This window comes from Humulus lupulus, chromosome 3 (genome assembly GCF_963169125.1).
Source record: "Humulus lupulus chromosome 3, drHumLupu1.1, whole genome shotgun sequence".
Lineage (NCBI taxonomy): Eukaryota > Viridiplantae > Streptophyta > Magnoliopsida > Rosales > Cannabaceae > Humulus > Humulus lupulus.
Genome location: NC_084795.1, coordinates 95,351,116 through 95,378,227, shown reverse-complemented (window position 1 = coordinate 95,378,227; position 27,112 = coordinate 95,351,116). Strand labels below are relative to the sequence as shown.

General features: G+C 37.0%; 1 protein-coding gene and 1 long non-coding RNA gene across 3 annotated transcripts; both read left to right on the top strand.

Moving 5' to 3' along the window:
• The first annotated feature begins 16,430 nt into the window (after window positions 1-16,430).
• On the top strand, window positions 16,431-17,202 carry LOC133821264 (uncharacterized). Its single transcript, XR_009887422.1, has 3 exons — window positions 16,431-16,579; window positions 16,666-16,821; window positions 17,075-17,202. It is a non-coding gene; the product is annotated as an uncharacterized LOC133821264 (long non-coding RNA).
• Window positions 17,203-19,893: 2,691 nt separating this feature from the next.
• On the top strand, window positions 19,894-21,228 carry LOC133821263 (7-dehydrocholesterol reductase-like). 2 transcript variants are annotated; one of them, XM_062253672.1, is made up of 4 exons: window positions 19,894-20,028; window positions 20,527-20,652; window positions 20,756-20,820; window positions 20,983-21,225. In XM_062253672.1, exons 1-4 carry the CDS (start codon window positions 19,990-19,992, stop codon window positions 20,993-20,995), a joined length of 243 nt encoding a protein of 80 aa, XP_062109656.1. In that variant the 5' UTR covers window positions 19,894-19,989; the 3' UTR covers window positions 20,996-21,225. The 2 variants fall into 2 exon arrangements, with proteins under 2 accessions (XP_062109656.1, XP_062109655.1); XM_062253671.1 differs by having other exon boundaries at window positions 20,756-21,228.
• The last annotated feature ends 5,884 nt before the right edge of the window (window positions 21,229-27,112 follow it).

Below are 27,112 nucleotides of genomic sequence, written 5' to 3'. Positions count from 1 at the left end.
TTTTTAACACGAGAAAACAGTTCTACTAAAACCGTGTCTCGTGTGTATTGTCTAAGTACAATTTTTTAGTGGTGAATAAAAAGTACTCTAATCAATCACAATATATTGGTCAAAGAAATTATACCATAATGATCAGGGTTTCAAAACGAGTTAAACGATGATTTCTGTAGCTCAAAACGAACTCCAAAACCTCGAAACTAAGTTTTGACCATCGGTCTATGGTGGATCCACCCTATTATGGTAGAAGTGGGAATAATTTATTGGGTTTTCAAGCCCCATAACACGAGGAACACGATGGTGGTGACGGATCAGCTAACAGATGCTCGAGGTGGCCGGATCGCAACTTTTAAGTTGTGCGGTGGCGGAACATAAATCGACCGGTTGAGGTGCTTAACCGCTGAGTGAGTTCTAGATTCCCGCCTAGTTGATAGTTTAGAGAATTCTGTTCATTTTGGTCTGGCGCGCGTCTATATGTGGCGGTCGAAAAGTGCTCGTTAGTCATTGGCAACAGTTGCACACAAAGAGGAAAAAGAGAGAAAGAAAGAGGAAGAGAAGTAGAGAGAAAGAAAATATTTTTTTAAGGAGAGAGAGAGAAAGAGAGAGGCTATGGGAAAATAAGGCTAAAGCGTGTTTTTTTTAAATTACATTTGGACCCAAAATATTAAGTTTTTTTCAAATAAGTCATTTGGCAAAACTTTCTTAATTTTATAAAAATCCTCAATTAAAAGTATATGGCATTTGGGTCCAATACTTGACTACTCAAGTCTTTCTCTCATATTAATCTCATTAATAACAAAAAATCATGCTTTAAACACCATTTTTCCATTACAATTTCGTAAATTTGTAAACTTGTACATTTTATGTATTTAAAATCTTTTTTATATAAAAAATTGCCTTATTAGTCCTTTGAACTACCTCAAGACCTAAATATTTTATCTCACCTATCTCATCCCAACGAATGGGCAACCTGCATTTCCTCCTATACAACATTTCATACGGAGCCACTCTGATAGTTGCTTGATAACTATTATTATAAGAAAACTCAATCAAAGGGAGATACTCACTCCAAGATCCCCCAAAATCAAACACACATGCCCGCAACATATCTTATAGTATTTGAATCATCCTCTCAGACTGTCCATCCATCTGAGGATGATAGGTTGTACTGAATCTCAATTGCGAACCCATAGCCTTGTGCAGACTTTCCCAAAACTTAGAGGTGAATGTGGGGTCCCTATCAGACAATATAAAATTCAGAGCCCCATGGAGACGCACAATCTCCTTTACGTACAATTCAACATACTCCTCCACTGTATAATTTGTTCTAACACGCAAAAAGTGGGCTGATTTGGTATACCTATTGTTGACGCTGTTTTTGGCCAATAGTAGGTTAAGAAATCAAATTGGTAGATTAGTGAAAAATTATAAACTGTAATGAAATAATTAAAGCCTTCTTGAACACACACAACTTTTACATGGTTCAGTGGTTAAAATCCACCTAGCCCACGAGACAATGTTATTGTTTTTTTCTCTTAATTTCTGCAGAGTTTTAGTAACACAAAAATGGTTGTCCCCTTCCTTATCCTTTATTCCTGATATTTATAGAGGAATTTCCTCGATAGGTTTGGGTAACCGCATGAATAAATATAGTATACATTTAATACATATTATTAACATTTACATTGGATATGATTTGTTAACAGATTAGAATATACTCCTGCTATCTCAAATAATAAATGATAAATATGCGATACAACCTGGGCATTAATGAGCATATAAGGAGCGTCCGAATCTCTTGGGATCCTTCAGTATGTGTTCTGTCTAGGTTTCCACAGGCTAGATTTCTCACCCGAGCTTGTGTTCAAAGACTATATGAACCCTAGCTCGTTGTAAGCTCAGAACACCCCAAAGTCTGATCTAGTAATTATAAGTCTCGAACTCAATTGTTATCTTGAGAGGTGGTTTGATAATAACTTGTATACCGTGTACGAACTGGATTGAGTCTCGAGGTGCTCACATCATTGTTAACTAGATGTTCTACTTGGCTATTTTTCTACATATTTATCTGCCAACTGTACCCGAGCTGAGTTATTGAGCTCGTGCTAATTTTATGGTACAACACCTATCTATAATCACCTACACAGAATCATGTTGCCCCACTGTTCTTGACAATCCAACCATGAAGTCCATGGTAATATCTTCCCACTTCCACTCTAGAATCCCTAAAGGTTGCAGCAACCTTGCTGACCATTTGTGTTCAGCCTTCACCAGTAGACAGGTTAAACACTTGGCCACATAATCAACCACGTCCTTCTTCATTCCTGGCCACCAATACAAAGCCTTTAGATCTTGGTATATCTTCGTCATTCTCAAATGTAGGGAATCTAGAGTGGTATGAGACTCGTCCAGAATCTCTCGTGTGATACAAGAATTCATCGGAATGCAAATCATATTTTTATACCTTAACAAATCTGCCTTTAAAATAATAAAGCCTCTAACCAATCCAGCTAAGACATTCTCCCTGTGTTTCTTCAACTAAGGTTCCTCCTTCTGCGCTTCTCTGATTCTCTCCATAATTGTAGACTAAAGTGTAATGTTCGCTAGCTAACCAACTACCAACTCAATTCCCGCTCTTGTCATTTCTTCAGCTAACTTTTTTAATATCTATTTTGAATTGAACAATTGTCCTGCACCCCTCCGACTCAATGTGTCAGCCACCACATTTGCCTTCCCTAAATGGTACAAAATCTCACAATCATAGTCTACAAACTCCAGCCAACGCCTGTGGCCCATATTCAAATCTTTTGAGTGAAGAAATAATTCAAACTTTTAGGGTCAGTGTATATTTCACACTTTTCTCCATACAGGTAGTGCCTCCATACCTTTAGTGCGAATACCACTGGTGCCAGTTCCAGGTCATGAGCGGGATACCTCTCTTCATACTTCTTTAGTTGTCTAGAAGCATAGGCTATCACCTTTCAAGCTTGCATCAATACACAACCCAAACCTTGCCTCAAAGCATCACAATAGACCACAAACCTTTCCTTTTCTGATGGAAGACTCAGTACTGGAGCAGTAATCAATTGTCGCTTCAACTCCTTGAAACTAATCTCACATCTATCTGTCCAGATAAACTTTGTCTTCTTATGCGCCAACTCAGTTAATGGTATTGCTATTCTGGAGAATCCCTCAATGAATCACCAATAGTACCCTGCTAACCCCAGGAAACTTCTAACCTCTGGTACACTGCTTGGTCTCAGCCAATCTCTCACTGCCCCTATCTTGGTTGCATCCACCAGAATCCCCTCCTTACTCACAATATGGCCCAGAAATGTTACTTGAGATAACCAAAATTCACACTTACTAAACTTAGCATACAACTTATGCTCCATCAACCTCTGTAATACAAAACAAAGATGTTGCTCGTGTTCTATTTCTGATTGGGATTACACCCGTATATCATCAATTAACACAATTATAAACTTATCCAAATAATCCCTAAAAACCCTATTCATCAAATCCATGAAGGTTGTTGGGGCATTGGTTAATCCAAAAGACATGACCAAGAATACATAATGTCCATACCTCGTATGGAACGCGGTCTTTGGTATATCCTCTTCCTTAATTCTCAATTGATGGTAGCCAGACCGAAGGTCAATCTTAGAAAATATTGTCTTCCCTTGTAACTGATCAAAGAAATTGTTAATCCAGGGCAGTGGATACTTATTCTTAATAGTCAACTTATTTTGCTCTCGATAATTGATGCACATTCTTAATGACCCATCCTTCTTCTTCACAAACAACATTGGAGCACCCCATAGTGAAAAGTTGGGTCTAATGAATCCTAGATCCAGTAATTCCTGCAAATGAATCTTAAGTTCCTTTTACTTTGCTGGAGCCATTCTATAAGGTGTCATCGATACTGGTTCTTCTCCTGGTTCCAATTCTATGACAAATTCAATATCTCGGTGTGGTGACAACTCTAGCAGGTCTTCTGGATACACATCAGGAAACTCACACACCAACCTGGTCTCACCCGGTCCAACCTAAACAACCTTAGAGTTACCTACTATGTTTGCTAGGAATCCTATGCAACGTTCTTGCAACAGGTCTTTAGCTCTCAATGCATAAATAATTGGTACTCGTGGTCCATTCACCGTCCCCACAAACACAAAGGGTTCCTCTCCTTCAGGCTCAAAAGTTACCATCCTTCGCTACAATATATCATTGACCCATACTTTGCTAACCAATTCATTCCCAAAATCATATCTAAATCATCCATTAGTAGTTCAATTAGATCCACAGACGACTCCCTACTGTCTATCTCCCTTGGTAACACGCTAAATCACATGGTCTACATAGATGGTCTATCACTCTAGGAGATACAAATGAATGAGTAGCTCATGAATCAATCAATGCAGTAAATGAAGAACCAACACAAGAAATCTGACCTATCACAATCGAGGGACTAGCCTCAGCCTCGGTCTAGGTCAAGGCATACACTCTGGCTGGAGTGAGGTTGTCGCTCTTTTTTGGTTCCTCTTTATTGACATGTAGACAATCTATCCTCAAATGACTGATGCTCCCACAAATGAAACATCCTCTAACTTTGCACTCTCCCAGGTGGCGTCACCTAAACCATGCACAATATGGGAAGCTTCTCCAGTTCTCTCCCCTGTCCTGATGGCCACCAAAGGCACCCTGTGCCCTTCTATCTGGACCAGGAGGAACAAAAGAATCTAGGGCCTTTCTCTTCTACTCACTAGGGCCACTACCTCGGCTAGAACCATTGAAGGGAGGCACCATCCTCCAAGAATCAAGCCTTGCGACACCTTCCTTCCATATCTGGTCTTCAACACCCTAAATAATAAGGGCTTTTTCACTACTTGAGCATAAGTAGTAGTCCTTGGATCCAATGTTATCTTGACAACTCGAGCTATCATGACATTCAACTCTCGTACAAAACAATCTCTCCTTGCCACATCTGTAGGCACCAAATCTGGCGCGAATTCAGCTAATTGGTCAAACTTCAGAACATACTCAGGTACGATCATTCTATTCTGCGTTAAATTAGTGAATTCATCTGCCTTCGCAGCTCGAATAGCAACATTGTAATACTTTTCACTAAAAACATCCCTAAACTCATCCGAAGTCATAGTGACCACATCTCTCCTCTGAGATACAACTTCCCACCAGATGCGGGCATCATCTCTTAACATATAACTAGCACAAGCCACCCTCTCTTTTCCTTCCACCCTCATAAAATCCAGAATAGAAGTAATCATGTTCATCCACTGCTCTGCCCGCAGTGGGTCCAGAGTGCTCTCAAAGGTGGGAGGGTGCTGCTTTCTGAACCTATCATACGGAGGCTCCCATCTATTCTCCAGTATAGGGCTAGCCAACACATGCACCATAGCCTATGGACCCTGTATCCGAACATCCCGAGGAGGAGCCTATTGTCTCAGCACTCGAAGTTCATTTTCATTCCTCTGGAGTCTGGCTTGCATTTCTACGAACATCTGTTTCCTGTTCTATGGTGCAGGTGGAGGGTCCTAGCCCTGGTTGTTATCTTCGACAATATTGTCGCGGATTCGGTTTGATCGCCGAGGCATAACTTCAATATGCCTCCAATCGATAACGCCACACATCAGACATGATAACAGCATCCAAATAAACCACCCCTAGTTCAACTAATCATTCACAAACACCAACCCAATACAATATACACATGGCATAATCATATAACAATCAATGGGACATGCCTTAGCATTATATATGAATCATGTTATTTATATCAATAGGCAGATATGGAAATTTAGATAAAACATTAGACAAATATTTTACTTAATACCGACAAACCCTGAGTCAAGCTTGTCTTTGGCAACGAGCGTACATGTTTGTTCAATATCAAGGAACCATAAACCATGGCAGGCTCTAATACCAAGTTGGAAGGCCCTACTACCGTAGAGTCATTACCATGTGGTTTTAAAATGTGTATTTGACTCGCTAATCGAGGTGTTATACCCAAAAGTGTAATTAAATTAAAACAAAGACTCATTTAATAAAAAATCCATATAAAAGGTTTAAACTTTCATTAAAATCATAAAAGAGTTACATTGGGATCCCAAAATGTTGTTCAAGACATATTCACAACTCAAAAGTCATTGCACAGTTGACCTAGGCAACAAAATCAGACATTTACACTGCGCTCCTCAAAGTACCCCAATTGTGGTGGCTAGGTAAGCCAAACATCTATGCACCACTCCAAGCCCTCCAACTCATGGTTGGATGACCTTTTCCTTGCTATTACCTGCACAATAGAGCACCCGTGAGCCAAGGCCCAGCACGAAAACTTCACCAGCATATCATATAATAAATCATTTCAATAAGTGCATAACTAATCAAACACAACAGACAATCCACATGTTACCATTAAAATTCACAACAACTGCCGAAGCTGGTCAAGGTGCATTACCAGGCACCATATCGTGCTCTATGTGCACAGACAATTTTCTTACATGAACTCCGCAAGCTTTAGGTAAACGGCCTAGATACAATCCTCGTCAAATACCCGAATTAGCCCTAAGTCACAACAATATGGAACCTCCATCAATCTCAGGTAATTAAAGACTTCTGAACCTAGTCCTAGCCTCTAAAACCTCGAATTCTACTAAACCATGTAGTAGAATCCTTTTTGATCCCTTAGGTTTGAGCTCTCGTGCTTAAAAACCCTATTTGGCCAACATTCTCTATTTGAGCCACGACGCTCGTCATAGGCGTCGTGGTCCTCTACAAGTCAGAGAGCATTCCTAGGCATTTCCCTATACTTGCGCCACAGCGCAAACTACCCAGTGTCGCAACACTAAGATGGTTTAGCAAACTCCTTAGGCCTTTGAGTTCATGTGGGATGTAGTGCTCCAAGAATAACGCCATGGTGTGACCTCGCGAACTCATAATCCCCAACACATTGTCCTGCATTTTCCTTGAGCTAAACTTATCAGAATTCAAGTTAAACATACACTAAAGTCAGAATTTAGTCTAGGACCCTAAATAACACATCCTAAACAGCACGAAAAAACCCAAATGAAACCCAAACTAGAACTAAACTCAGCCAATACCTACTTAATCATAGAAAATCACAAAGACAACAAGTTATAAAGCTTACCTCACTAATGATTTTGACTTCAAAAAATATATTGATCTCAACCCAAGCTTTAAATCTTTCGGAATATCTCAGCCTTTCCCTCAATTTTCCAAGACTCCAACCAAAGCTACAAAAGAAAGAGAGAGAGAGAGAGAACTAGTGAGAAAGATAGAGAGAGAGAGAGAGAGAGAGAGAGAGACCAAGTGTTTCGTATTTCTGGTGATTTCTCAAAGTGGCTTAAGTCTATCCTTAACACTAAAAGACCTAAGTGCCCCTAACTCCAAGTCTTACTCTTTAATGCCCCAAGGGCGATACCGTCATTTTCCACATTCCCGCTAATCCTCAAATGGCACTATAAATTCTCAATTAATCCCGACATACCCAATTAATCACCAAATAACTACTAGTTACCTGATAAACCCCGAATGCGAACTAAGATTCCCAAAATACCTCTAGCTCACCCCGAGTCGGGTATTTGACCTCGTTGTGATTTTTTCACTAATCTGCTCACTACGATTTCCTCGAGCCAAATATTGCAAATATTCCCACATAATAATGTGGTCTCAATCATATAACGCGCATAATTACATTTTATACCCTTAGTGGGAAAAAATTACAAATATGCCCTTATTAACAAGAACGGGCCCACATGCATATATAATACACATAAACATGAATGTATATTCTTATTACCATATACATCATTTATGACACATAATCACACATATATTTAATTAATTTCATATATAAATTCAATTATGCCCTACTGGCACACTAATCAAGGTACTGAGCCTTATTAGCAAATTTGGGGCGTTACAGCCTTGGAGAGCAAGTACAAGGTCGAGGAAGAAGGAAGAAGGAACAAGAAAGTTCTTAATTTCTCAATATTTTAAATGTTCTTTCATTGATGGAAAAACTCTTCTACCTCAAATTCATGAGTTGCAAGTGATAGTGAACAAATTGAATGTTCTCAAGATTGAGATTCTCGAAGCTTTCCGAGTTGGTGCAATAGTGATAAAATTACCACCAACTTGGATGAGCTATAGGAAAAAATCTGTCGTAAAAATGAGGATTACACTTTGGAAGGGATCCAAAAACACATTAAAATTGAAGAGGAATCTAGACTAAGAGACCAAGGTGTGAATGGGTCTAAAGATGAGACTTCCAAGGCCAATGCTCCCAAGGGAAACAAAAAAAAAAGGGTAGTGTGAACCCTTTAGGACCAAAGAAAAATCATGGACAATTTAATGACGTGAGAGGTCATTGTTTTGTTTGTGGAAAATCCAGGCACTATGCTAAAGTGTGTAGGTACCGAAAGGACCCACAAGAGAATGAGGTAAATGCTATTGAAAAGGAAGAAGAGATCCCAACATGATTACCATGTTTGTGTGTCTTATTGAGAAATGGTTGTTTTATGTAATGACCTATAATAAAGCTTGTACTCTTGAGAGCTATCAATAAAATTAAAGTTATATTCTATAATAATTCTTTATTTTGCGATGAGATTTATTATTGACATAAGAAATTTCTGTGAGATATTAACAAAGTTTCAAAATGAACTTGTTAAAATAAAATAATAGGTAAGAGTATAGACCTATTATTCCAGAATGTGATGATTTGATTGAGAAATTCTCACATTACATTTGTGTTCACATATTTTATTTTTTGTGCAATATATAAAAGAAAGCAACCAAGTGATGGTCACTTTCAAAGAAATGTGTCTTGCTTTAGCAAGTAAATAAATCAAAATAAACTAACATTGAGGTTTTGTTTATCTTGATCTATTGAGAGTTTATCATGTAGCTTAAATGACTCGTGATGAACTTTGGGAATTATAAGTCTAAATTTATCTTGGAGGATAAAAGACTTAATAGAAATAAATAGGTTTCTATTTTAAAGTGATATTTTCACTTTATGTGAGAAATGTAGGGGTAATGCTCCAAAGATAATCAATTTATTTTGATAATCATTGATTAATTTGGTTCGTATCCAATAGGTGATTTGGAATTCCACATTTTAAATAACTTTAGGTATATATGTATAGAATGAATAAATCTAGACATGCTTGATGACTAAAGTTCTTGTTTTTGAGATATTTGGTTCAAGAATGAATCATTTTAAACATAAGGAGAGTTTTAGAAACAAAGAGGTTTCTAGAATTAATATTCAAGGAAAATGTTTATCTTGGATATTAAAGTATAAAATAGTGGGGGGTGTTGACTATGGTCAAACTCACTATTTTAAAGGTGTAACTATTTTAATCAAACTATAGCAAGCAACAAGGTTTGAATAAAACAATGAGAGAATGATTAAGTATGCATAGAAAAGAAATGATTCAAATGGAATCATTTCTACATCTCAATGGATGGGACTTAGACTCCCTAACGTGATTCATGGTTGATGGTAACCTATCTTAATACTAGTAACCAAACTAGTATTAGGTTCAATAGGTAATAACAAATCAATCAAGTGAATAATAGTAGTACTCAAAATTGTGTCTCCTTTGAGATATGAGTACTAGAGTGTTACCAAATGAGGGTTAAAACAAAAAGATTTTTTTAATAGAACTCAATTTTGAAAAGACAAGTATTTTAGGGTAACAAACATACTATAAGAGTTTTACCTATATAGACCTATGGCTGGTGACACCCTTCATGAGAATTGGGAGTCATTCTCAAGAAAATTCTATGAATGAAATGTGTACATGGTCATTAACAATGCAAAAAGGAGACATTGAGGTCTCAAGTGAACATAGCAAGGTGTGTGTGTGTGTTATCGCCAGTTTGTTATCAAGGGATAGTGGTTCAATGCTTCACCAACCAAAATTTCAACAAACTTTATGATAATTCCACTAAGGTAAAATTCAAGTCGTAAGACATTTTATTTTATGCACCAATGCAATGGTTCCTATAGAGAGAGTAATTATTTACTCAAGTGGAGAAATATTTTATTTTAATATAATGTTTGATTGATTAAATAAGTGTTGCAAAAAGTGATTATTTAATCTAAGTGGGGAAATGTTATATTATTTCATGTAATACAATGTTAGATTAAATAATTTGACAAATGTGATTTGTCACACCATGTAACATAATATTGAGTGTTACAAAATTGGACATATGTGTGTCGAAGTGTAACATATTTGAAGTTACAAAATTAGTGACAAATTTATAACTGCAAAATATTATCCAATAATGTGTAGATTGAGAATTACACATTTGTGCTTGAATTTCATAGAGTCATTATGTGTATGGCTATTGAAGACATTAGGTGTATGGAGGTTACAAAATCATGTGGTAAAAGATTGGGGCATTTTTGGAAATATTGAAATTTGGAGGCTGAAACAGCCTAGTGGCTGTGCCCACAAGCTTCCTAGGTCGCGACCACGGCCAGGCATATCCCAGGCCGCAGCCTGGGGGTGCTGGCAACCAATTCCAATTTTAGTTTTCTTCAAATTGAATGGTTTTAACATCCCAAGTAACTCCAAAATCTTCATTTTAATTCCATAAACATCCGATTAAACATTAGTAACAGCCAGAGTATTGGTGGAATTTGAAATATAAAGGGTGTATCAAAACTCTATAAATAGGAGCATAATGCTCACTTTTAAGAAGCACCATTTTCAATCCACAAAGCACTTAGTTGGAATATAAACCAAAGAGGCTTGATAATTTCAAAGAGTTATTTCCATGTGAGATCCCTTAGTGCTTAGTGTTGACCAAAGTTTTGGCCAACGACGAGCAGATGCAAAAACGACGATAAATATAATAGCCTTGAATAGAAAATAAATGACACAACAAATTTTATAGTGGTTCAGCCCCTAAAGAATTGGTAATAGCCTAATCCACTTGGTGTTTTGATATATATATTAACCCATACTTAAGATGAGATGAACCTAAGCCAACTAAGTTTCTTAAGTATAAGTTGTAAATACAGAATTTCTCTCTAGAGAATACATGCTTCTCTCTATAAATTCTCTCCAAAAGTTTTCCTCTCAAAATTCTCCAAAAAAAGTCCCCCAAAATGATGCCATGAGCCTCCTATTTATAGGCTCATGGATAGTAAAAAGGGTCTCCCATTTTGACTGAGTCTTGAGTTGTTTTAACCAACTTTAATTAATGAAAAAATAAATGAATTCAAAATACAACAACATGGGCTATTATTTCAGGATATCTGAGAAAATCCCATGGTAGTTATAGACAATTCTGGCTGAAGTCGTTACTGAGATTCCATAGAAAAGTTACTGGGCAGTTAGGTCTTGAGATTCTGACATATTCGGTTAGCTACACTCCTTTATTTTGACATACATGGTCGGCCATGTCACTTTCCTAACATATCTGGTCGGCTATGTCACTTTCTTGACATACCTAGTCGACTATGTCCCTTCTCTAAAAAACTGGTTGGCTATATCCCTTCCTCACATACCTTGTCAGATATGTCCCTTCCTGACATACCTGGTTGGCTGTCCCTTCTCTACCATATCTGGTTGGATATGTATCTTTGTCTACCACACCTGGTCAACTATAACTTCTTCTGACCATGTAAATTTATATTTGTTTTTGCCCGACCAGATTAAACCATCCTCGCAATCAGTGTTCTTCCCAACCAATGATGTAATGACTCTGCCGAGCTAGTCATTTTCTAACATTTCCACTTCCATTTGTTGACACATTTATTAATCATTAATGCGCCACTTGGTACACATGCATTGCCACATGTCACTTCAAATTTCCACGTCATTGTACTGAAATTTTTGGGATAACATTTGCCCCACAAGTTTATTATATGATTTACTCATATGATAAAAAATTTCTCTAGCTGGTAGTTACTTAGGTCATCAAAAAGTGTATGTCTGGTCAGTAACTTTCATGAATAATAAAAGTCTGACCAGGCGCGTCCACAAAAATTGAATAACCGACGAGAGATTTAGTGAATATCCTAGTAGATGCCTCCACATGGTGATTCATTATTAACCTCGGTACTTTTTGTGTCTCATTGTTGTACTCCTCGGGTTGGAAACGTTGTATCTTTTGATTGCTCGAATATTGTTGTCACTACTTGGATATATTTTTCACTTGGCAGTAAAAAAAAAATTCTACTCAAAGAAATTTTTCACTGAGTAGTAAAATTTTTACTTTGCATTCATTTTCTGTTTGGTTTAATCACCTCCCCATATCTTTTGTAGATGAATCATTTCGACTACAGGAGGTGACAACCAAACAGACTCTGATTCTTCGTCTCCTGAGTCAAGTGACACCCCTCCGAGCAGTGATTCTTTCTCCAAATCTCCGAGCAAACAAACTCCGGAAGACCTTCTTCGTCATCTCAAGAAAACCCTTCCCCGATCAGCTTTATACTTCCTTCACAAAGAGAAATTCCTTAAGCAATAGCATCAACACCATCCTATGAGGTTAAAAAAGACCAGTCGACTTCCCCAAGCACAGGACCCCCAAGAACTCGTCGGGCAATACAAAAGGTAGTAGAGCGTGAGACTTCTGTAGGAGAACGCCTCATAGAAAAAGTAAAGACTCAAGCCTCTTCAAGGCCACTCCGCCAAGTCCAAAAAGTCAACAGACCAAAGAAAAAGGCTGCCCAGACTTTTACAACAGAAATCCAAAGTGTTGCTTTACTTAAACCAAGGAAAGAAAAAGATCGTGTGTCGTCTTGGGTTGTAGCTAAAGCCTCCAAGTTGAATCCAAAAGTTATCGAGAGATACTCCTAGACTTTAGGCCTTGAAGGAGTGAGCTTCGTATGCCCTCGCCCTAATCAGAGAGCCAACAACCCCAGAGGAATCTATTGTGCCTGGTCATGACACCACATCTATGCAGGAGTCACTATCCCTCTGCATCCTTTCTTTCAGTCGGTGGCAGATTATTTCAATGTTTCCCCATTTCAGATAGTTCCAAATGAGATACAAGCCTTTTTTGCACTGTATATTCTTTATCATCTCCATGCCTAGAGTCCACCTACTCCTCACGAGGTACACTACTTGTTCGACTTTAGGACTAATCATAGCCATAAGAACATAGATTTTTTCACCTTTTCATAGGCAACCAGGGATTAAGTACCTTCATGGCATTGTCCATAAATCAAACCCTGGAAAGTATTATATAAAGTACTTTCTTACATCAGACCTTAAGGCCAACAACTTGGCTATCACGCACACGGGACCCTTCCACTGACCTCTCCCGACCAAGGAGATGCATGCCTGGGCAGAGTATCTTGCCAACATGCCCATTGATGAAAAGGATGTTGACCAGATAGTCAACTTGGATAACCTTAGGTTGGCAGGGTTGTTGAAGAACTACCAAGCCATTGGTGTGGGAAGTACTACTGATGAAGTAAACACGGCCGACCAGTAGAATGCAAACACTGAAGTAGTGACTGACCAGTTTTTTCCTCAGCCATCTTCCCAGCTACGTCGACCAGGTGATCTTGTTATTAGAGAGTCTTTTCCCGAGGTCCCTCATCATTCCACCTTTCCTACCAAGCCTGGAAAAGGAAAAAGCATTGAACACCTCAGAGAAATCAGCTCATCCTCGGAAAACAATGATGACATTTTTTATGAAATTTGGAACTCAGGTTTTTCTACTAATAGTAACCATAGATTATCTTTTTCTACATAAATCTGAAAATGATTATGATGAAGTTCTGTAAAGACATATGGTCATTGTAGAATTTTTCATTTACTTATAATTATTTCTTATTTTTGCTGATCGGTAATTTTTTTAACTTTTTTGCAGATTCAAGCAATTCAACATTCTGTCTGCCCAGAAAAGTGAAACCGGTGAAGGTAGCAGTGTGAATCCTCCAAGCAAAGTATCGAGGATTGTCCCGAGCGACCAAAGGATACCATTTGACCAGGATGCTACTCTTCCATGCTCGACTTCTCCATCTGTTCCACCTCCTACTCCAAAGAAAAATATCAAACCGGGAACAGCCATCGGGGGCCTAAGTGAACCTCTTCGACTTGCTGGCGATTATTGTAGGGAGCTTCTCGACCAGACACTTAACCATGAGAGGATGACTCGTGTCTTTGACAATCTTCCATGATAGAGTGTTGAAGTCTTCCTTAACAGAGGCTTTGCTGAAGTGATGAGCGTAAGTATTTTACCATAACCATGTGTACTTTTCTATTGATTACCCCCTTTTATTTTTTATTTTTAGGGACTTATCACAATCAGTAATGCTCAACACCGAGTAGTAGACTATAAAGAGCTGGTCAAGGTTTTAAATGATCAGTTGGTGGAGGCCCAAGCAAAGAATGAAGGCTTGGTTAAGTCTAAAGGAGTTGGCTGATGAGAATAAAAACAAGACCTATGTAATCAAAACGTTAACCAACTAGCTGGAAAAGAAGAATCAAGGGATTGAGGAGTTGAAACAAGACAAGGATGCTGATCTGGCTAGTTATGAAGAGATCTTCTTCAGCTGCTTCTATCAGATATGGAAGCTAAACAAGCCTCTGAACCTCAATTTTCTCTCCGAAGAGGCAAAAGTCGAAGAGCTTGCTAAATGCAAAGCTAAGGCCGCTAGGGAGGCAGCTCTTCCTACTGGTATCGTGCCTTCTTTTCTTGCCTTATTGTTTCGGCCAGAGGAGGTTCTGGATGTTGATAATTGAGTTGGCCAGCAGGCACGAATGTACTAGACAAGTCATGTATGCATCACCGACCAGGAAACTTTGTATATGACCAATATTTTTTATATCTAGCTCTTCGAGGCATTTTGTAAAGACAATTGCTGCTTAACAACTTCTATATTTTTCTCATACATCCGAGTTGTTGGCATTTGTACTTTACTTTTCTTTTTTAACTTAAAACATTCTAAGTCTTTTTCGCATGAGTCTTTTTTAACTTAAAACATTCTAAGTCTTTTTTTGTGGATAGTAAAGTCACTCTGATTTATGCCTTTATATATTTTCGCATGAGTACTTAGTTTTATTTAACTCAGAAATTATATACATTTCAAAAAGTTTTTACTAAGTATACTTCCTCACACTTTTATTACTCTGAATATTTGTGAGCAAAATAATTATATTCACACGAATGTTTGTTTCTAACTTCAATTTTTCTAAAAACAAAAAAATTTAAAGTTACTTAAGCTTTGTTATATGAGTTAGCTTAGTGTCCATTTTTTACTTCAAATATTTACAAGTCATCTTACTTAAGCTTTCTCATACAAGTTAGCTTAATGCCCATTTTTTGACTTCAAAAATTTATAAGTCAGTCTAAAAACAAACACCTTATCTCGTGCTCTTATTGCTTGTGTTAAACTATATACCAGTATACCTTATGTGCCCCCCAAGTGATCGAGGGTTAAAATATCTTTGGTCACTTGCTACTTGACTGAATCTGTTTGAGCAGTTAATTACTCGTGAAACACATAGAATATATGGAAAATGTCTGATTTTACAGAACAATTGAACACTGCTTGAACGTACCGACCAGTTGAACACTGTCCAATTTTACAGACCAATTGAACATTATTCGAATAATTAACACACATGCATATTTGTAGCAAGAATCGACCATGCTGCTCATAGTCTCTTTTATTACTCATAATATAAAAGTGACAAAACCTGTCTAAAAACAAGTCTTAACCAAAAAATAGGCGACCAACCAACTAATGACCAACCCCTGAACAAACTTAAATAACAAGTTGAACACTTGAAACTAAGCTACCACTCTAAAAGTAGTATTTATTGATAATATATTATCAAATGCTCATCATTCCAGTAGTTCCTGATCAATGCTCTATTTAGCAGAGAAATTTTGTAAGTGCCGAGAGGCAAAACTTGCTTGATTTGGTCAAGGTCCCTCTCACACTACAACAATTTTGAGTATATATTACAGTAAAAAATAGCACTTATTAAAAAACGTTATTAATACACGTTTAATTTTTTTTCACAGCCAATTTAGGCGCCAATTAAAAAAGAAAGAAGCGCCTAATGAAAATTTTGTCTAACCCATTTGCCTCCTCTGCCCCTCTCTTTCAGACTCCACTATCTTTCCTTCTCTCACTCTCTCTCACACTATGTCTCTAATCCATTCAGCCGCTGGATCACCACGATCTGTACGATTCTTGATGCTCCTTCTCCCTCACGCGATTTTTGCTGCTCAGTCTCCCCCTTCTCCCTCATGCAAGTCTTGCTGCTCCTTCTCCTTCACGGCATTTCTCCTGCTGGAAGAAAAAACCCAGGCAAGAGCACTCTAACCTCGTTTGTCTATGTGAGGTATTTTTTTAATTTAAGATTGCAATTTAATATCAGATAATCACTTATTCGAAAGCTCGCTTGTAATGACGCTATCGAAATCGGACCTCCCAGCGATATACTCGTTCTTGACCGATTCATTGAGTGGCGACGAAATCGTCCGCAAGCCAGCAGAGGAGGCTCTCTCTCAGTGCGAGGCTAGGCCCAGCTTTTGCTCTTGTCTCATGGTGAGTACTCTCTCTCTTTTCTTTTTAATCCAAGAAGGGACTAAAACAGCTTGCTTGGCCATCACTGAACAACCTCTTTCGTCCAGTGTGGTATTGCTGCCAACGGTCAAAAACCAAAAACCCTAACTCGGTGTTGGTGATTGCGTTTTGAGCCACGAACAAGGGGAGGTACTATACAGTGGATTGCGGAAACCCTATTATTTGGGGGAACCGAAGCTTTTCGAATTGAAGTTTTACGCAATGTAAGTTTCAAGCTTGATTCTTTCTATCGTTCATATTTTGGTTAAATTTTCTTCTGTAATTCAGTTACATTTATAAAGAGAGAATGCAGTTTTTTTTATTGGAATTCATAGTTTGATTATCATCTAGGAATAGAGATACGAATTTGACACTTTTCTTTTTGACTGAAAATTATGATTTTTAAATCGCATAAGGAAATGGCTGTTGATATCATGGGTTGTTTCTGATCTGTGGGATCAATTTGGATTTGTTTAGGGGAGCTGTTAAGTTGGAACTTCGTTGTCCCCAAACTGTTGAGGGAATTGCTGCCGACCCTGAACCTGATTGGAGCTTCAATGCTCTTTTAACAGAGCTTAATGCATTGGAAACAAAACTTAGTAGCTCTTTCAAAGTCCCTTTTAACAGAGCTTAATGCATTGGAAACAAAAACAGAGAATATGTCTCTTTTCTCACATACACTATACATGTATAGATATGATATGAGATATGGTTCTTCATATCAAGGGACTAGAAATGTTGTGCATGCATTGTTACTAAAATACACTTTTTGACGGAAGTGTGTAGAATTTTATTCTGTTGAGTATATAGAAATCATGTGGGGAGTTCTTATATTGTTCACTAGTCATTTCATTAAATGGTTTATGTATAAAACTGCATCCTAAGAAGCAACTAGAATGAGGGGTAAAGTGGTAAAATAATAGAATATAGGTAATAGAGGGGTATGTGGGTAACTGTAGTATGTAGGGCAAAATAGAAATATTGTATTACACTTGTTTCAAAAAGTTCTCACCCCTTTTCTGGAGAAAGAAAAATTGCAGGTCTCACTTTTCTTGCTCTTTCACTCTTTTCTCTCCAACCAAACTGCCCATTTTACTCTTTATGTCTGCTTTTCCCTTTACTTCCTCTTTACCAACTGTTGGATAAAAAAATATATCCCATAAACTAGTACATACGTTTTTTTTAGCAATTTACATATGCAGTGTAATCCTTGGCACTTAATTTCCTATTCTTTCTGAAATGAGAAAACTTGCTTTGTTTTTACTGTGATGTTTCTACCTTGGCTAACCCCTATCTGGGACTAAGGGCAAACTATTCCTTATATATATATATATGCCACTTGAGGCTAACTCAAGTTGTAAGTGACTGCTTGTGTGAGTTGTGTGAGGTTCAAATTCTTGTAAATGCCTCTTATATACATGTATATATACATATATATATCTTGAATTATATTGTGAGGCTTGATATTGTGCATCCAACTGACTGCTTGAGAGCATCCAAGTTTACTTTTTGTGACTTTGTCTTGTAAGTTCTTTATAAGTTCATTTCATGGTTAGAGCCTATAGCATCACAAAATTTTTTCTACAAATAATTCAGTCTTCCTAACTTCCCATCTCAGCCATAAAGCTTGATTAACAGATCTGTAGAAGGAAGCTGGTTTGGGGCTTGGGGACTGGAAAAAATGCTGTGGGATTTAATCATCTTTAAGAAAATACGCTCTGTACTTGGAGGAGATATTAGATTTATGCTCTGTGGTGGAGCTCCTTTATCTGCGGATTCTCAACGCTTCATCAATATCTGCATGGGGTAATTATTTCATATTCTTGAGATTTACAATAATTGAATTTGAGGTTTAACCTTGTTATTTAATACGATTAAAAGGTTAAATTATTGGATTGCAAACTCTACTAGATTAGTGTGTCCACATGTGAAGTTATATGTCATACTTATATGCACACAATCACTCGTCCAAATTCATTTAGATGCTAATACTTCCATATTTAGTTCCATGCTAGACTAACTATGCACTGTGAAATTCTTGCAATGGGTCGTGTTATTTTTCATTTCATGTGTATCTATTGCTTATTATTGCATACTTTTATTTTTGGTTGATTATGCTTAAATACGGCTCCTATTGGCCAAGGATATGGCTTGATAGAAACTTTTGCTGGAGCTGCTTTTTCTGAGGCAGATGACACAGCAGTGGGCCGTGTAGGGCCACCCCTTCCTTGTTGCTACATTAAGGTATATTAAGAGTTGATCATTTATGCGTTAATTTCATCTAATATAAATATTCAATTGATTGCTTTTTGACATAGTGGTTATATAATATTTTGTATTGATTGCTTTTAGCCAGGTCTTAATGAGAAATTAAAATGCATGTAGCAACATGCTTTTAGATCAGTTCACTTAATATTATTGACTTCGATTTAAAAGGAATGATTACTTTTTTCTTATTATTTTTAAAATAGATTCTTATCAAAACATCCTTGTTGGAAACTCTGGCCTCAATTTCAGGCAGTGGCTGCATAACCATGTCATTATCAGACAAAGAATCTTCGACAGTACATAGCAGAGATTTCTTCATCAAAATGACTGGTTTATGGTTTTCGGTTTTCATTTCTTGTTGTTCCTCTAGTGTCTTTACTCGTTCTTTCAGATGTTTTACATAATTGATGGCATCTCCCAGAACAGAAGTCTTGTCCATCTGTTAAGAGTTTACCATCATTTACAAATTTGAGAAATATTAATGGCTTTACATATATACAATGTAGTATTGAGATCCCATAAAAAGAAACTTATAGGATTATATAGTCATATATATTCAATTATTTTTTGAAAGGTCAAGTTTCTGCAGCCTTTGGCAGTCAACAATATTTGGAGTTATGCTTCCATTAAAATTGTTTTCTGATAAATTAAGCACTGAGAGTTGTGTGAGGTTTCATAAGGATGAGGGGATTTCTCCTGATAATGCATTCCCATTCAACAGTAGCATTTGCAAGAGCCTTAGCTTCCCCAAAGAAGTCGGAATGACACCTTCGAGAAGATTATTTTCCATGGTTAAAGATTAATGTAACTGTTACAATCTTTAACTTGTTCTTGTGTAATTTCTGTTGATTTTTTTTTTATGCAATCAGGTCAAGTAGCACATCTTTAACATGTGCAGATAAATTGTTTCTACTACCTAATTTTTCACTGTGATTAGAAGAGACCAAATAATTATTAAACAAATGTTCTTGTAGTGCTGAATTTATCTATTGCTTCTTTCCCGTTCTTTTGGTTTGTTCATACTTTCTCTCATTTGGATCATTGTACCTATCATTTTGACAGCTGGTTTTTATATTTGCTGGGGATGCCTTGTATGGGTGCCTTCTATATATACTTCTCCTGGCATGTACCTGGTCAATCATCCCGTACACCTTGGAACTCAGGTATAAAGTTTTCTATTCTAAGTTTATTTGGTCAATAAAATGTAATATTACTGCTTTCGTTCAGGAACAGTTCCAAAATGTTTTTCAACCTTTTCAAAATGTGAACACTTTTCTGCATTACTAGAGAGTAGGAAACTATAGCAATGGCTATGTAGATACCTTGGTGGGATTCAAACTTTAGACCTTATGGAAGCAAACCACATGTCTTCCCATTTGAGCTAACTCCCCTTGGTATGCACCAGTAATATTATTATTAGCTTGTAAAAGCTGTATATTGGCAATTTGATTCTAGATTTGAGTTAGAAGCTGCAAATCTATTCTACCAGCCAAATGCAAAAGTTGAATGCTTGTAACTTTGTTTGTAAGCTGCCAAGCCCATGAGATGAGCGTAGACTTGATTTTTTTTGCAACCAACCATACTTTCTTTTCTGTCCTATTTCCCCATTGTCCCTGTTAAATTAATTCTTAATTTTAGTTGTCTACTTTGCTTTGTCACAGTTGGCACTCTACATCCTAGTAGCAGGCATTCTTTGCATATACATCAACTACGACTGTGATAGACAAAGGCAAGAGTTTCGCAGAACAAATGGCAAAGCTTTGGTTTGGGGTAAAGCTCCATCAAAGGTATATGGTTCTCTGAAACTCGTTATTTGGTTCTCATTATACATACAATTTTCTGTATATCTGCTGCTAAATCCTGCATAATTCTTCCCTTTCTGTTTCACAGATAACTGCCACTTACACTACCACAACTGGGGAAACAAAAAGCAGCATTCTTTTAACTTCGGGATGGTACGTTTTCAGGCTCTGCCATGTAAATCTGAACTAACTGGATTTTTTTTTCTTCTTGGTTATGAATGCGGGGGGTTCATAACCAAGAAGAAATATTAGCTGATCCAAGTAAGTAATTTTAGCTGATCCATGTAAATATAACTGCCACTTGTGCAATATTAGCTTTCATTCATAACCACTATGTCCCAGAAATATTAGCTGCATTTTTCTGGACTGTTCCAGCTCTTTTTAACCACGTAACTTACCTTACGAGTGCTACTAGTTTATTTGCTTGTATGGGAGAGACAAACTCTGATCATGTTAGTGGTTTCTGGTCCAACAGGTGTAGACAATTTACAAACCGATGCCAGTGTAGAGAAAAATAAATAAGTAGACGAAATGAATAATGGTTTGCGCGTTTTCATACAGATAAAGGCATAAAATCTTTACATGTGATTGTTATTGTAGGTATGGAAAATACTGGAAATCTTACTGCGAGAAGGTTCGGTACAGGGTCATCCCCGGAATTTACTGAGAAAATGTTGCACAAGTGTTTGTTCTATGTTGAGAATGGCATGTATATTCAGCCTTTCCAAATTAAATGATGGCAGGCTGGTATCATGTTGTTGTTATTGTTGTTTTTGTAATGGTCAACTTTATGGATGTTGTATTTCTCTCATCTTCAATGACCAAAAACTTTTCTTGTTTAGGAAAATTACTATAAAGTTTTGTTTCTATTTTTCATTTTTGAAGTAAAAATTGTTCAAGATTATAAAACTTTATTATGTTATGTTTTCAAACTTAAGTTAGAACTAAGATTTCATGAAGTAGACACATTTATGGTTTGAATTAGTTATTGTTTAATGTAATACTTATGGTTTATCAATCTATTGAGAATTACATTTTATGATTAATTTTGAATTTTTTTTTATCAAAATACAATAATGAAAATCTTTTAATTAAAAAAAAACCATATAAGTATACTTATCAAAATAAAATTTAAAATTTTATTACTATATGTTATGATTTAAAAGCATATTATAAGCGTAAAAAATCGTTATGGTTTATATAATATAACAAACTAAAAATGTTATTAAAATAATCAAATGTAACAGTTGAAAAGTGTTATGAAAAAAATACAAGATTAAATTTCAAATTTATAATAAAAAACTCTATCTAAATGTTATTATTTGAATATTATAGCATCTAAAAATGTGTTATTGAATAGTTTAAGATAACACCGAACATAACATTAAAAAAATGTTATAGAAAAGACTGGACTTTTAATAACATGGGCTACGTTAGCATTTTCAGAAGTGCTATCAATAGTCCCAGATAGCACTTTTTAAGTGTTATGAATACTGTTTTTTCTTGTAGTGTCAATTTGGTCCTAGCACTCCAGTTTCTTGGCTTTTGACGAACACCTTTCTCAGGACCAAATTGTCGACCTGGAACTTTCGATCTTTCACCTTGGAATTGAAGTAGCGAGATAATTTATATACCAATAAACCCTATGTGCCCCCAAGTGATCAAAGGTTAATTACTCGTGAAACACATGTGAATATATAGAAAATTTCTGAGCAGTTGAACACTGCCTAATTTTACAGACCAGTTGAACACTGATCAAATCTACTTACCACTTGAACACTATTCAAGTATGTTGAGTAGTTGAACACTTTTTGAGTATACGAACTAGTTGAACATTGTTCAAGCATATGCCGACCAGTTGAAAACTGCTCGATTTTATCGACTAGTTGAACTCTACCCGATTTTACTGACCAGTTGAAAACTGCTCAATTTTACCAGCCAGTTTAACACTACCCAATTTTACCAACCAGTTGAGCACTATTTGAGTATATGCCGACTATTTGAACACTGTTCGATTTTACCGACCAGTTGAACACTGCCCAATTTTACCAACAAGTTGAATAGTGTTCGAGTATATCGAAAGGGCTGACACTCCTAGGGTTGACATCATCCAACCAAGTAGGTCGATTTGTCAAGCCTTGCACCACAGCCACTAGTGTGTCAAGATGAGCTTGAATAACCGATGATATTAATGATGTTCCAGCATCTTGACCTCCTAGTCGGACATTCTTGACTGGCGTACTTCCGTCAATTATTTCTACTTGACCGTCAGGGCGGACAGGACCTTTCCCTTCGACCGGGGGGGTCTTCTTTTTGTTGCTCATGAAATTTTGCAGATCCTTCTGGGTAGCATGTCCACTTAGTAGTTAAACACTGTACTCTTGGTCCTTTGGGCAGATTGTTGACTCTCAGATCGTTACCTATTAGGAGCCTTATGCTGCGAGACTTGTTCTTTCCCCTTAAGCTAGTGATCGAAGTATTGAGGCGGCTTCTCAAGACGAGTCAGACAGTCATCTCATTCCCTTTGGTTATTGTCTTCTTGATAATTTGACTGGTCATTCCAATGATTGTCAACCTCATCTCGACCATGTTTGTCTTTGTACCAGGGAGTTTTCTTTTCTCAAGGAGCCTTGGTTTGGTTGTTCTTGGGCGAGGCCTTCTTACTACCTGACTGATGACTTCCTGATTGCCAAGTTTCTGATTGGTGGGTTCTTGAAAAAGTTATAGAATTTTCTCTTCACGTTGATGCAGTTCTAGAGCGAACGTCTTCATCCACCCGATGAGACTGATTACCTCAAGAGTTTGTCTTCCCAGTAGGCAGATTTCGACTAGCAATGTCATTTCGAACTCCATGGGTAGAAGTTTGTGCCGCAGCATGAGCATTGGCTTGGGCCAACTAGGTAGCTGCTTCTAGAGTGAGTGCCGCCTTGGAATGTCGCTGGTCGGCCTCCTCTTGCCATTGTTTGATCTCTTCGCTTCGCGCATCCATGTCCCATTTTTTATGCTTGAACTCGGCCTTCTGCCTAGCTATTTCTTCAGCAAAAGACTCATGCTGGGCATTGAATTACATCATCCCTTCTTGAAAAAATCCCCATGGCTTCCTGGAGTTGTTCGACCTCTGGTGTTATCTCCGCAATAGTAACCCTAGGTTCAGTTTCAAGATTCTCAGGTCCAGCAGGATCTTTTGATCTAATAGTTTCCTTTGCAGTCGAAGCGTTGGGTTTCCTAGGCTCCATAACGGTTAGGATGGTAATTTTAGTGCATTTTTTCTATTCAGGCTCTCAATGAAAGCACAAAAAATGTGGACCGCAGTTTTGGCCAACCACGCGTAGACGCAAAAGAATTGGTAATAGCCTAATCCACTTGGTGTTTTGATATATATATATTAACCTATACTTAAGATCAAATGAACATGAGCCAACTAAGTTTCTTAAGTATAAGTTGTAAATACAGAATTTCTCTCTCTAAATCCTCTCCAAAAGTTTTCTTCCCAAAAGTCTCCAAAAAAAGTCCCCCAAAATGATGTCATGAGCCTCCTATTTATAGGCTCATGGATCGTAAAAAGGGTCTCCCATTTTGATTGAGTCTTGAGTTTTTTTAACCAAATTTAATTAATGAAATAATAAACAAATTCAAAATACAACAACATGGGTTATTATTTTGGGATATCTGAGAAAATCCTACTGTAGTTATGAACGATTCTGGCTAAATTTGTTATTGAGATTCCATAGAAAAGTTACTGGGGAGTTAGCTCATGCTATTCTGACATATCCGGTTGGCTATGTCACTTTCCTAACATATATGGTCGGCTATGTCACTTTCCTGACATACCTGGTCAGCTATGTCCCTTCTCTGACATATCTGGTCGGCTATGTCACTTCTTGATGCACTTGGTTGGCTATGTCCCTTCTCTGACATATCTGGTTGGATATGTCTCTTTGCCTTCCACACCTGGTCACCTATAACTTCTTCTGATGAGGTAAACTTATATTTGTTTTTCCCTGAGCAGATTAAACCATCCTCACAGTCAGTGTTCTTCCCGACCAATGATGCAACGACTTTGCCTTGTAGGTCATTTTCTAACATTTGCACTTCCCTTTGTTGACACATTTATTAACCATTAATGCGCCACTTGGTACACATGCATTGTCACTTGTCACTTCAAATTTCCACGTCATTGTACTGAAATTTTGGGGATAACACTTAGAGAATAGGGGAAATAAGCTTTTGGACAAAGGTCTTGAACCTTGTTCAAGTTGGTGATCCCCACTACTCTACACTTTGGTTGTGTGAGAGTGTGATCTTATTATTTTTCTTTTAACTCTTTTGTTCTTCTTGTTCTTATTTTACTTTTTTATTATTGTTTTGAATTTGTATTCTTCTTCTTCTTCTTATTCTTCTACATCTTTCTATTTATTTGTATTTTTAGTAATTGTGTTGTAACATTTATCTTACTCAAACACCTTGCCTATTGTATTTGTGCATAGAGTTGTATTTTAGTTTTCCCTATTTCCGTTGAATAATATATATTCTCTAACATTTTGGCATCCTTAAAGCATGATATTCTTTCCTATTTTCTACGTTCTTACTTAATTAAGTTGTTTGAATGAAAGATATTATGTATTTAATGTTATGATTGGTTAAATACAAATGGTAAGTTTTGTTATACATGATTTGTATATAACACTTACTTAATTTCACATAGTGAAGATTTGAAATTTGAGTTTCAATTGTAGGCACTTAAAAACTGTGATTTTGGATCCAAAGTGATACATGGAGGTATCTAAGGATCCTAAAAAAATTTGGTAGAATTTGGAGCAATTTTAGGCCTGTTGGAGGGGCCACAAGTCAGAGAAGGTGGCGATGTGTTGCCTCCTTGGAGGCATTGCATCACCTTGATGCAAAGGGACATAAAAGTCCAAACAGGCGATGCGTCGCCTGATGTGGTCGTACTGACACATGTTTTAAGCTCCAAATGACAAGTTCTTTAGCTCTTATCCTATTGGTTAGACCTAATGATGGTGCATACACTATAAAAGGGTCCTCATAGAGTTTTGGAAGACTTGATCACTCTATCTAACCTCTCTTTCTCTCTAGCTTTCAAGAATCTCAAGTTTTTTCTAAGAAACTCATCAAGAAAGTGCTTGACTTTGTGAGTTTAATGCTTGTTCATTCCCATTTCCTCTTAGTATAAGCCTCAAGCATCAATGGTGGGATAGGAAATAGAGAATTAGGACAGTGATACATATTGTGTATAAGTCTTTGGTTATGTTTTTACAAGGAAGAAGAAGAAGTTCAAAGTGATGGATTCAGCAAGGGTTTTAAAGCTTCATCATGGTTGAAGAAGTGTGTTCTACGAATAGGGTTTGCATCATCCTTCTCAATCTTTGTTTGGTCTTTGTCAGGCGTAATTTTGTGTATATTCTAAATATTCCCTATAAGAAAAAGACTCTACGCCAACGACTTTTGTTGTCACTGTAAATCACGAAGTCGTCACCAAAATGGCGTCGCTGTAGGTCCATATGTGTAGCAACCTACAACGATGACAAAACACAGTCGTCACAGTATGGTTTTACTACAGCGACGACATGTCGTTCGCACTAGGAAATTCTTTTTTTTTTGGTTGAACTGGGATATTGCGACGAAATGTCATTGCTCTAGGTGGTTGGTAAATTTGAAATTTTGAATTTCAAAACTCCTACAGCGACCACATGTCGTCACTGTAGGTTCGTGGACTGCCAACATCTACAGCCGCGACATGTCGTCGCTATAGAGTGTATGGGTTTATATGCCTTCAGCGACGATATGTCATTGCCATAGGGTCACGAAATCTTAGAATTTTTTGTTCAGCGAGCACCCTACTGCGATGACAGGTCATCGCTGTAGGTATATAATTTTTTTAGAATAATTAATTAATTATATTAATTAAATTTTAATATAATAAAATATTAAATATTAACTAAATAAATAAAAACAATTTATTTAATAAAATAATATTTTAATTAAATAGTAAAACCAATTTAAAATTAGTATAGTCTCCAAAATAAAAAATAAAAACAACACAAAATATTAATAAGTTCAAAAGAATAATATAACCAAACTAAATGTCATCTAAATTAATCCCAAAGTCATCATCATCGTCGGACTGTTGTGGTGGCTGTGGCTGCTGTGGTGGAAATTGGCCCGAGCCTGGAAAGTTCGCCATCATGGACTGTATCATATTCATGTCCAAGTTGACAGGATGAAATTGTGGAGCTTGTATGTTTGGATTTGTATCTTGGATAAATTGTTGTATTTGCTGGAAGTTGTTATTTTGAGTCATAATGGTTTGATTGAAGTGTTAAATCACGGAATGGAAAACCTAAAATGGTACCATTGGAGGACCGACTGTGGTGGATGGAAATGGTGATGCCTTTGATTGTGAAGAAAATCTGGTGGCGCCGGA